The 13,194-nt window shown below is 39.4% G+C and overlaps 1 protein-coding gene across 1 annotated transcript in view; it reads left to right on the forward strand.

The window, feature by feature from the left end:
* The first annotated feature begins 594 nt into the window (after positions 1-594).
* Positions 595-13,194, forward strand: part of Fbxl17 (F-box and leucine rich repeat protein 17) — a 509,566-nt gene continuing 496,966 nt past the window's right edge. The window contains exon 1 of the mRNA XM_076856944.2: positions 595-1,628. Within this exon, the coding sequence (XP_076713059.2) occupies positions 660-1,628 (969 nt within the window). The 5' untranslated portion in view covers positions 595-659. The remainder of the gene's footprint in view (positions 1,629-13,194) is intronic.

Here is a 13,194-nt window from a genome sequence, read left to right on the forward strand (position 1 = left end):
TCAGAGCGGCTGTGGAAACGGATGTCACACAGCTGGCTCGGAAGTGTCTCCTCCCTCCTCAGAAGAGGCTAGAGCCCGGCGGCCCCGGAGAAACCTTGGGCGACCGGAGGGAGAAGCGCGCCACACCCGGGAGCTCTACACCCTCGCGGGTCAGCTCCCCCCGAGCAGGGCCTTCCTAGCTGGTGTCTCCTCCCCGAGCGCGCCCTCGCGGCCAGCTCCGCCCCCTCCTGGAGCGGGCCGCGCGCTCCTGCGGTTCTGAGCTGTGTCGCGGGCGCGCGCGCCGCCGGCGGAGCCGCAGTTAAAATGGTCCGAGCGGGACTCGGCGTTGCCCCTGCCACGGCGCTGACTGACTGAGCCGGCTGGCCGGGTGCGGACTGGTTGCATAGCAGGCAGACTCGATCGCTCACGCGGGTCCCTAAAGCTCGCGCCCATCGTTCTCCCGGCTTCCCGGGGCAAAGCATGTAGCCCTCCTCGGGCACCCGGGCCGCCCGCAGCTGACGCCCACCCCACCGTCGCGTGTGTGCCCGTGTGTGCGCCGGGCGGGCGACCCCGCTGAGGGCCGGAGGCCCAGCCAGCGACAGCCTGCCCCACTGCTGGGAGCCCGCCTCTCTGGGCCGCCCTCCCTCCCCGTCCCCGTCCCCCTCCTCGGGGCCTTCTATATGGGCCACCTTCTCTCGAAGGAGCCGCGTAACCGCCCGAGCCAGAAGAGGCCTCGCTGTTGCAGCTGGTGTCGCCGGCGGCGCCCTCTCCTCAGGCTGCCTCGCCGGACCCCGGCCAAGGCGCCCCCACAGCCGGCGGCGCCCCGGAGCCGGGACTGCTTCTTCCGCGGGCCCTGCATGCTCTGCTTCATCGTGCACAGCCCCGGCGCGCCCGCCCCCGCCGGCCCAGAGGAGGAGCCGCCGCTCTCGCCGCCACGGGACGGGGCCTACGCCGCCGCCTCCTCTCAGCACCTGGCACGGCACTACGCGGCCCTGGCCGCCGAGGACTGCGCCGCTGCTGCCCGCCGCTTCCTGCTGTCCTCGGCTGCCGCTGCTGCCGCCGCCGCCGCCTCGGCTTCGTCTCCCGCCTCCTGCTGCAAAGAGCTGGGGCTGGCCGCGGCCGCCGCCTGGGAGCAGCAGGGCCGGAGCCTCTTCCTGGCCAGCGTGGGGCCCGTGCGCTTCCTGGGGCCGCCCGCCGCCGTGCAGCTCTTCCGGGGTCCGACGCCGGCTGAGCCCCCCACGCCCCCCGAAATGGTGTGCAAACGGAAGGGCGCCGGGGTCCCCGCCTGTACCCCCTGCAAGCAGCCCCGCTGCGGCGGCGGTGGCTGCGGTGGCGGCGGCGGCGGCGGGGGAGGGCCTGCGGGAGGAGGCGCCTCGCCGCCGCGGCCCCCTGACGCTGGCTACTGCCAGGAGCAGCCCCCGCAACCGCTCTGTCCCCCGCCCTCCTCTCCCACTTCCGAAAGTGCCCCCATCGAGGCCGGCGGGGACGCTGTCCGAGCTGGGGGTACCGCCCCCTCGTCCGCCCAGCAGCAGCATGAATGCGGCGACGCGGATTGTCAGGAGCCCCCAGAAAACCCCTGCGACTGTCACAGGGAGCCGCCCCCCGAAACCCCAGACATCAACCAGCTGCCGCCGTCCATCCTGCTTAAGGTGGGTCTGGGCGAGAGGCGCAGGGATGCTCACTTTCCCCCAACTCAGGCCCCCGCCTCCGAGGTTTTCTCTCTCCTCCCCCTGTGCTCAGAGGAGGGGGTTCCCTGACAGCCGGGGGACGTCCGAAGGGGAGACTGGGAAGCCAGTAGGGCCAAAGCTTATGGCCTAGATTTTGAAGTGGAAAAACTTAGGAGTCTGCGGAATGCCTTTTTAATAGCTTAGGTCTGTTACCCTCAATTCCTGGTTCATCTGTTATTAGAGTCCTCAGCCCACTGCTTTAGAAACTAGTAGTACATTTTCTGGGAAAAAGATTTATTTTCATCACGAGCAATTTATGTTTGATGGTTAAAGGCTTCACATGTTTGTATTTGAAAATCTTCAAACGGCATTTTCAGGTCTAATAGTTGCTAGTTAATGTCAATGTTATTGGGCATTACTACTGTCAGCTATACACATACATACACACACACGCATATGTATATATAATTTATTCCTCCAATTTATGCTGTGAGACAAATGCTGTTAATCCTCATTTTGTACAAGAAAAAAACTGAGTTTTTTCAATACTTGGGTAAGAAAGCTTACAGTAATGAATCAGGCAGAATTGGTCTTCGCTCCGGTGGAGCTAATAATAGTTAATTGGGAGACTGGGGCTCAGCTCAGTGGCAGAGTGCTTGCCTAGCACATGTGAGGCCCTGAGTTCGATCCTTAGCACCACATAAAAGTAAGTAGAATAAAGGCATTCTATCTATAACTATAAAAAATAGTTAATTGGGGCTTGAAGTGATTGTACAAGGTCACATATATAAAGGGAGATCTGAGTCTTGAACTAGGGAATTTATGCCTTACTAACCCCTTTTGTTTTGTTTAAGTTATGTTATATTATCTTCCTAAACTTCAATCCTTACACAAAAGCATACAGATTACCAGAAGGTAAGGACAGATTATTGTTGTGGGGTGGGGGCTGGTAGAGTGGGTGAGTGGAGGATTGAGTGCCCTATGGGAACTTTGTGTGTCTTTCAATTACTAAGTAAATTTTGCAGTTTTGTCACTGCCAGTGACAAACATTAGTTATGTGATAGTTTGTATTAAGCTGTTACAAACTAATTTTTAATTTTTTCTTTGTTTTCTCTCTTGGTCCCAAATCTTTTCTTTCTGGAGCTTAATAAATATAAAGTCTCCATTTTCAATGTGGATGATATTTAAGACTAGCCAAAAATAACCTTGATAAGAGTTCTACTATTTTTGTTACTGAAGTAACTCATGAATTAAAATAGTTACTGTCATCAGTATACTTTCTTTGATTAGACTGCATATTTATAATTCTGTGTATTTGGACATGTTTTACTGGGACATCTTGTGAATAATACAGCAAAAGAGAGGGAAAGTTTACTTTTCCTTGTGCCAAAATATCATGATTTTAACTATTAAGGAGGTAATTTTTTTTTGTAGGATTATTTGCTTACTCTGTGTAGGCATAGGGTGTGTTTTAGGATAGAGGGAACTTTCTCAAGTCCTTTAAATCATTCCATGACAGGGACAAATAAAATAGCAACAAGTATTTGGTATTAAAGTTTCGTTACTGTCTTATTTGTCAAGTAAGACTTTAAAAACAAACCAGAAGAAAAATCAGGTATTTTCCTCTTTCTACCTAAAACATCATTTCATGAAGTAAAGAACATTTTAATAATAATAATAAAATCTAGGAAGGATTCGGTCTTGTAATAATGAGCAACCCTTATAGAAAAATTTATTCTGTCTATCTGCTACATTGTTCTTTTTCATATTTTTGTTCTGGATTGTTGAAAACCATTTAAAGGACATTTAGGAATTACCCATGGACTTGTTTGTTGTGTTGGAGTATTTGGGCACATTATGTAGATTTCCATTATTTGTGTTGAAGCTTGAATAAAGAGTCCCCGATTTTCACGGTCCTAATGGTATCCAGCAGGAAGTGAGTTAGACTGTCTGAGGTGAATTGAAATAGAGATATTTTTCAGCCAACTCAAGTAGAACTCTTGAGTGCAGAGACTCTGTGCATGCATCTCTTTTTCATTGTTCTAGTAGCACTCAGTAAATATCAATGAATGAATAAATAATCAGGTGTTCAGAGCCTGGCCTGAAACTTCTAGTGAATATGCCACACCACTAAAGAAGGTTCTAAGGAATGTTCATGTTTGACTTGAGTTACTGTTGTTTGAGCCACAGGATAGCCTTGTGATGGTGAAAAGGTTTGACTCTACTTTTGATAAGGGCTGGAGGCTTTTTGATTTGGAGGCTATCTTTGATAAGGGCTGGAGGCTTTTTGATTTGGAGGAGACAAGACTTGTGGAGCTTTGACAGTTCCTCCCCACCCCCCAGCATTTGAAGGGTCATTGCATTGAGATCCATCATCTGCATTGGAAAATGTTATTACAAAGTATGTCCTACTCCCCTAATAATAGGTCTGTAGCTTTTATAATTGCATTTCTTCATCTTTTGTATTAGCAAATTATGATAGTTGTTTAAAAATGAGGAGCAGGGGAAGAATTTGAGTAGGAATTATGACTTAGGGATTTTTTTGGGGGGAAAGTTATCACATACTTTCCCATTTTAAAAATATGAATAGAAAGAGAAAAATTAAACTCTTTGTTGTTTCATAGGCTGATTTTGGCTTAAGATCAATAAGGCATTTCATTTTTATATAAGTAATATTCTTTGTTTTAAAATATTCAGATAATTCAGGTAAAGCCTAATTTGCTTTGTTTCACCCCTGTGTTCCTGTTTAGTTTCCTCAGCAGAGGTAACTAACCATAGTGAACAATTTAAGTTGTTTTGTAATCCTGCATGGTTAAATACATTAGTCGCTAGCTACATGTATTTAAATTTAAAGTAGTTAAATAAGATTTTAAATTTAGTTTCTTAGTTATAATAGCCACATTTTAGAAATCTGTAAGTCATGTGGTTAGTGGCTACTGTACTGGACTGTGCAGATAGAACTGTTCTATTATTGCAGAAAGTGCTATGTAAACCTTCATAGCTTTCTTTTTGTAAGTGGCATCAAAATGTACATATTCTGTAACTTTCATTTTTTATTAACGTTAACACGTAGTTTCCTTCATTCTTTTTAACTGCTGCTTCGTGTCACATAGTATTATACCATATTTCTCTATGAACGGATGTTTCCAATTTTTTTGCAATTAAGAAATGCTTATATGTGTTTTCTACACACATGTGGTCATATTCTTCTAGGGTGCATTTCAAGAAATGGACTTTCAGAATTGGAGTTCGTACTTGGAATTTTAGAAAGTCTAACAATGAGCGCTGTCATAAAATGGAATGAAATTTTTCTGGAAATTGTAAGCCTTACTGGAAATCATGATTATGCAACTTCAGAATAGGAAGAGATTTTTGAGATCATCATGTCACCCTTCCCCCCCCCCCCCCCCCCTTCAATGGATGAAGAAACAGCCACAGAGAAGTGAAATAGCTTACTCCAAGACATTTTAGTGAATGGCAGACCGTGGACTAGATCCTGGCACAAGGTTTCCAGGTGTAGAGGTGTTTTCAACATATTCTTTCCAAGGGTCTAAATACTCTCTCAGGAATTTATGAAAGGGATTCTAGAATTGTGGGGGGATTATACCAGACAACTTTAAATCACTGATTCATTGGCTAATTTTATAATTGGGTCTATAGGGTTGAGTTGTGGTCTTTAAATATAAGAAATGTGGGAAGCAGAGAATGGCTCATCAAAAGTCAGAGAGCATTTTTCTTAAAGTACTTAAATCTGTTAAAATTGATCTTTGGTTTCTGGTTGTTTTGGATCAAATAGGCTATCTTCAGTCTTTGCTACCTGTTGGCTTCATAACTTTAAGCAACTCAGTCTACTAAAATTACTATTAGATTTTTATATGGTAGAACCACTATTACAACAATTTTCTTTACATAGTTACAATCTGAGCAATTGGGTATCTTGAAATTGGCTTTAAATATTAGATGCTGTGTGGTTTATGTATAGATTATTTTGCTGTCAACTAAATGGGAGACCCAAAATATATAAACCACAATAAGAAACAATCTCAATGCATTCACCTCTGATAGTGCCAGTAGATAATAAATTTTTGTGGATTTATTACTGACAGGAGAGTATAGTGGTCAAGGCAGAGTTCTATGAGAGAAATATGCATTGGAGGAAAGCATATGTACCTGATCAGTTTTTTCTAGATGTGAAAACAGGGATGAAAGCACATGGAAATGAGAGTCAAAGAAGAAGAGTAATATTTCTTTAAACATTTATGAGTGTACATTACTAGTGAACAGGAAGGAAGAATTAAGTTATATATACCATTTCATGAATGCCTTATTTAAGAGTCCAGTTACCAGATTACCTTTTAAACAGATGAAATGGTTTTAGTGCTAAAATTCAGTCTTTAGCAAGTCAGGTTTACAAGCTTTTTTTTTTTTTTTTTTTTTGCTGAAGGATGTCAAGTGTTCTTGATCAAGTTAATCAGGCTACCAAAAAATGAGATTTGTTTACTTCTCATTTAAGATTTTTGTCAGTTTGGCTGCCTTAAAATGAGTTGCTGACACGAGGTAATCTTGAATGCGTTGTCAACTTTGGGGTTCTAAGTTATGTGACTGATAGGGAAAGAGAAGAGGCTAAAGGAAGGAAAATATTGATTTATTTCACTTAGCATAATCAAGTTTTAAAAAGTTGCTTATCTTTGGCTACATATTTTATACTTATCCCTCATGTATTAAATTCCTTTTCTTATGTAAATCCATGTGGATTTAGTCATTGATGTGTGAGTTATAACAGTCATCCTTACTTTTACAAAAGACAATATTCAAAGAAGGTAATAGGCAAAATCAGACATTTTTCAAGCAAGGAGCTGCTAAGTTTCAATGACTATTCCCCACATGTTATTTGTTAAGGGAAAAACTAGCCCTTTAAGGCCATATAATCCTTTAACCTTAAATAAAGGATCTTACCTGCAGAAATCTTCTCTTATCTGTAACATGAGGAGGATGAGCATAAAAATATTCTTAAGAGTGGGAATTGGAGCTATGGCTGATGAACAGCTTAGTGAATCCTTGCCATTAAAAACAAATATAATACTGGAAAAATTGCTCAAAACTTTTCAGATTTTAGAAGTCCACTAAAAGTAGACAAAAAATGGGGAGTCATGTATTCTTAGGAAAACAGAAGCTGTTAAAGCTTCTGGCAAGACAGTGGACGTCTACAGCATTCTTGCATGGTATCCCTACTGTGACCTCCTGCCTTCACACTTTTGGCACGAACTATAGTTTGGAATACTAGTAGCTTTGCTGCCAAAGGTCTGACTAGGTTTGGGACAATAAATCATAACCTGTATTTGCTAACTGAAAGTGGTGTATTTGTTAGGAAAATAAGGAAAAATTATACATATGCTAGTCTGAGATTGTGGTACATGTGGAGTCTAAGTGGGAGTCTAGCTGTAAATTAAACAAGCAGACCTTGGAAATGAGAGGACCATGAAGATTATAATCTCTTTATGCATCCTGGTTTATTATAAAAATGCCCATGTGTATGAGGGGTGTACATAGTGGGTAAGGACTGAGGTGTCTTAACAGAAAGCAAGGGTCAGGCAATATAAGAAATGGCCAAGTGGATTGCAAGTTTGAGCCTAGCATTGGTAACTTGTGAGACTTTGTTCAAAATAAAAATAATAAAGAGGACTGGGGATGTAACTCAGTGGTAAAGTGGTCCTGGATTCAATCCCTAGTACCAAAAAAAAAAAAAAAAAAAGGCGGGGGGGGGTGTCAAATCTTGAATATACCTTTTCTGTAACCCACACACAGAAGAGCAGGCTGAAGATATTGGAGCACACCTTTGCCATATAATGAGCGGAAAATCAAGCAATTCAGGCATACGACTTCTTTAGGAAGTCAGGCTAAAAAATAAGAAAACACGAACAGAAATATCCTCACTTTAGATAACGTAGATTCCATAGTGTAAGGCCAAGCAGGTTTAAAATAGAAGGGCTCAGAAAAACAATATTTTACAAATACTACAGTATTTAAAATGTCAATTTTTTTTTTGGTGCCCGAGACTGAACCCAGGAGTATGTAACCACTGAACACATCTTTAGCCCTTTTTATTTTTTGAGACAGGGCCTTGCTAAGTTGCTGAGGCTGGCTTTGAACCCTCAGTCTCTTGCTTTAGCCTCCTGAGCCGCTGGGATTATAGGCATGTGTCACTGTGCCTGGGCAAAAATGTCTTAATTTTTAAAAATTAATTATTTGTCTTAATTAGTTATACATGACAGTAGAATGCATTTATGCACTTTGATATATCATACATAGATGGGATATAATTTCTCATTTTTCTCAGTGTACATTTTGCAGAATCATATTGGTCATGTAGTCATGTATATACATAAAGTAATAACGTCCATTTCATTCTACTATCCTTCCTATCCCCATGTCTCCTCCCCTCCCCGCCCCTCCCTTCCCTTTACTTCCTCTACCTAATCTAAGATAACTCTATTCTTCTCAAGTGCCTCCCCCAATCCATTGTGAATTAGTGTCTGCATATTAGAGAAAACATTTGGCCTTTGGTTTTTGGGGATTGACTTATTTTGCTTAGCATGATATTTTCCAGCTCCATCCATTTACTAGCAAATGCCATAATTTCATTCTTCAAAGCTGGGTAATGTTCCATTGAATATATATCCATTCATCTATTGAAGAACACCTAGGTTGGCTCCATGGTTTAGTTATTGTGAATTGAGCTGCTATCAAAAAAAATTTCTAATTTTTAACAAAAAATTTGTGGAAAGACAGAAAAATGTGATCATACTGAGAGGGGAAAAAGCAGCTAATGGAAACTGACTCTGAGAGGGCCCAGATTTAAAGAGTTCAAATGGCTACTATGAACATGTTAAAAGAATGAGGAAACATTATTCAAAAAATTATGAGAATATGGTGACATTGATCCAACAAATGGGAAGTCTCTGTAAAGAAATGGAAGCTATAAATATATTTTTATTTTTTTCATAAATGGAAGTGCTTTCTTAACTTTACTGTCAGATTTTCCATTGTTATTGTATAAAAATACTTAATAGATCTAAAATTTATTTTTGTATTTATTCTTCTTTAGGATTTTCCATATATAAGATGATGACAATCTAGGTACCTTTTGTTTCTTGTCCTTGCTTACTTAATAGCATTATTGAGACTTTCCAGTACAATGTTGCATAGTGATAGCGTACATCTTTGTCTTGTTCCTGATCTCAGAGTAAAAACTTTTAGTCTTTTACCATTAAGTATGATGTTAGTGTAGATCATATTTTTCAGGTTGAGTAAGTGATCTTTTATGACTGCATTTTGCTGTGTTTGAATCAAGAAAGGGTATTGTATTTTGTTGAAGGCTTTGTCCTGTACTAGTTGAAGTGATCAATTTTTTTTTTGTTCTTGTTTTTTAAAACTTTCATTTTGTTAATATGGTGTGTTACATGGATTATTTTTTCCCTACCCATGGATCACCCTCAACCATGGTATATATAGTTCTTCTTTTACTCTGTTGCAGGGATTTAGTTTGCTAATGTTTTACTGAAGATTTTTGCATCTATGTTCATAAAGGATATTGGTCTATAGTTTCTTATGATTTTTTTTGGTGTGACTTTGGTGTCAGGAAGCATTCTGTCATCTTAATTTTTAGAAGAATTTAAGATGGATTGGTCTTAATTCTTTTTTGAACCTATTACCAGTGAGGTCCTCTAGTCCTTATAACCTTATAGCTCTCTTAATAGGTAGCAGTAGTCAGGAGAGTGTTCATAGGCTGTGCCAAGCAGGCAGGCTCTAAATGAGTAAAATTTTGCCTTTTGGACTTTTTTTGAAGATGATTATACATGTAAAAATTTGAGTTTAGCACAAGTGGGCTTTTGAGTCTCAGTCTGCAGTGAATAAATAACTTAGGGGTAATACACAAGGTCATCTTTGGCTCATTTATATAACACTAGTGACTGTTTTAATCTTCTGTTGAATCCCTATAACACATTTTTAGTTATTGTATGATTCAATTCCAGAATTTTTATTGGATTTATTTTCATAATTTCTACTGTTTAAAGTATTTTCTATTTAATGAGACATCTCTATTTGGTTCTCATGGTTTTCTTTCTTTCTTTCTTTATTTGCATTGTTGGGGGTTGCATACAAGAAAAGAGCTGTACCACTGAACTGTATTCCCAGCCCTCCTTTAGTTCTTTGCACATGGTTTCCTTTTGCTCTTTGAGCATATCTTAATTGTTTATTTAACTTTGTGTCAGAAGTCCAATATCTGGGCTTCCTCCTGGGTAGTTTCTGTTAATTTCTTTTTTTCATGTGGATGGGTCATGCTTTCTTGTTCTTTGAATGTCTCTCATGTATATATGTATATATACACACACACACACACACACACACATGAATTTGTATATATGTACAAATATGAATGTATGTACGTACATACAACTATAATACATTTTGTTATACATTTTATATTTTATATGTATTTTAAACTGGACAGTGCGAAGTTGTAATGTGGCAGTTCAGGTGTAAACCTTTCATTAGCTCATAAAATTTTTAATCAATCTTGACAGTTTTTGAAAATTTATTTATTTTTTTTGTGAAGGAACAGATTTTTGGAATTCCCTCTTCTGTTGTTTTCACTGATATCCTCTCACACTTTTGAATAACCCATTCATGCATTCCTATAATCCCAGTGACTTGGGCTGAGGCAGGAGGGTTGCAAGTTTGAGATCAGCCTCAGTATTTTAGCAAGATCCTGTCTCAAAATAAAAAATGAACAGGGCTGAGGATGTAGGTCAGTGAAAAAGTACCTAGAGGTTCATCCCAAGTACTAAAAATAAAAAAACACTCATCAAGGAAGATTTCACAAGGAAAATTAGAAAATATTTTGAACTGAATGAAAGTGAAAAACATTAACATTTATGAGATGCAAACTAAAGTGGTGGTTAAAAGGAATTTTTCACTCTAAGTGCACATGTTATAAAGAAGGGGTCACAAAGTATAGCCTTGAGGTGCCAAATCTGCCAATTTTTGTAAATAGTTTTTTTTGGGGCATTCAGCTATGCAAAAATGAGTGTGCAGGGCTATGTTCCAGTAAAACTTAAGACTAGGGAAATGAAGTTTCTCTCAGATACAGCCACCTAGACTGCTTTGTAGTTTTGCATCACTGAGGCTGCTTTCAAGGTGGTAAGAAAAAAGTAATGAATCCTTGTATACTCTTTCGATCACAGAGTTCCCTTTCTTAGTTCACTTGTCCAGAAATATAGCTTTATCTTTAAGGTTTAAGGTTCCTTCACAGCAACCACATTGCACTATGTTACTGAGGAAACATTTGGGATATGACCAGTAGAGAGAAAAGGGAAACAATACAAAAGGCAGAGTCTTCTCACTTTTTGTCTTGCAGAGGCATCATTCTCCTGGTCTAGAAAGATGGTGTTTTCTCTGAATTTTGTTGGATATGCCTGTAGTATAGTTCTACACATGGGCTACGTGCAGTAGGGAATAAAAGGAAAAAACGAACTCGGGAAGCTTATTCCTCTGATTGGTCATTCCTCATATTTTTGCTTCCCTCTGCAGTCTATCTATTATTAACTTTTTAGAATCCTGAGGTAGTAGTTTTTAATATGTTGTAGTCCAGAAGTTTTACTTCAGAGTAGTACAGGTAAGATTTTCTTGTAGGCTTATTCCATTTTTGCTGGTGTTGGTGTTGGAGGCACATTCATTAGGTGATTCTTAAATATATTCTCTACATCTCACTAGATCATTTTGGGAGAAAATACTTATGAAGAGAAGGCCTTTGTTTTTCCAAGGCTTAATCAAGATTTAAACATAATAGATATTCTAGCTTAGCTGTGTACAACTTTTGATTGTACGGAGATAAGTCATGTAGGCCATGGTTATGATAGAAATTATTTACTACATACGTTGTTCCAGACACTTTTCCAGAAATTTTTTCTATACTCTTTAATTTCACAATAACCCTACTCTGTAAATGCCTTATTTTTCCTATCTTAAAGATAGGGGTGGTGTCTCAGTGGCAGAGCGCTTGCCTCTTGGCAGAGTGTGCACATGTTAGGGACTGGGTTTGATCCTTAGCACCACAAAAATAAACAAAATAGAGATATTGTGTCCATATATAACTAAAAAATATTAAAAAAAGAAAATTGAGGCACAGAGAGGTTAGATAATTTACCCAAGGTAATAGAGATAGTTTTGGATCATGGCTTTCCCCATCTACTAATATAAGGCAATATGTTAAGAGTCTATGTTCTCTTTAAAATTTTTACTTAATATTGTAGAAATTTTCATATATAAACCAAAGCAAAGAATGGTATATTGGATCCCCAGTTGTTCTTTACCCAGTTTAACTTCTTTTTTGTTTTATGTTTTGCCAACATTTTTTGTTTTCAAAAAGAATCTAAAAGCATATTCTGGGTATATCATTTCAGCCATAAACACTAAAGTATCTAAAGTTATAATAGCTTTTTAAAGAGAATATAGCCATTTTAATATAACTACAATCTAAAAAGTAATTTTTTTTTACATCATCTAATATCTAGTTTATGTTCAGTTTTATCTGATTGTCCAGATATATCTTGTTATAGTTGGTTCTATTCAGTGTTTCTCCATCCACACAGTTGATGGAGAAACACTTTTTTTTGGTTTTTGTGTTCAGTCCTGGGGATTGCACCCAGGAGCAGTCTATGGCCAGTCCTTTTTATTTTCAATTTGAAGGCAGGGTCTTGCTAAGTTGCTTCAGCTGACTTCAAACTTGAGATCTTCATATCTTGGCTTCCCAAGTAGCAGGGATTACAGATATGCACCACCTTGCCCAACCATATATCTCTTGATTCATAAATCTATTGGTTCTAACCCTGACTGACTGTAACAGTAACTGTAATTGTAGTAATTTTAAAAATTTTGTTTAAAGTAGTTTTTTAATTTTAGGATAATTTTGTTTTATTTTGTATATTGGGTGAATAACATCATGTTTGATATGGAATAATTTTAGATTTATAAAAAGAGTATAAATATAAAAAAGTGTACAGAGAGTTCCCCTGTACTCCTTACCCAGTTTATTTCCCCTAATTTTTTTTATCTTACATTATTTCTATATAATTGCCAATACTATGAAACCAGCACTCCTATATGACTATTAAACTTGTCTTTATTTGGATTTTATCAGTTTTTTCCATTGATGTCCTTTTCTGTTCCAGGATCCAATTCAGGACTGTATTAGTTGTTATTTTTCCTTAATCTTTGAACTATTTAGTTTGTCAGATAAAAACTTCTAATGACCTGGAAGTTTTTGAGGAGTCCTTATCAGGTATTTTGTAGTGTGTCTCATATGATGTATATATTTCTCTTAGGATTAGGTTGGTGTTGACTTTCCATATACCCAGTGAGATAACATAGAAGTTGTGTGTGTGTGTGTGTGTGTGTGTGTGTTTATGATTTGCTTTTGTTTTTCTTTTTATATATTAAAAATTTATGTAGTTTCAAGGTCAAACTAGAAAACTTCTAAGTAATTTTA

This window comes from Callospermophilus lateralis, chromosome 5, assembly GCF_048772815.1.
Source record: "Callospermophilus lateralis isolate mCalLat2 chromosome 5, mCalLat2.hap1, whole genome shotgun sequence".
In the NCBI taxonomy this organism is placed as follows: domain Eukaryota; kingdom Metazoa; phylum Chordata; class Mammalia; order Rodentia; family Sciuridae; genus Callospermophilus; species Callospermophilus lateralis.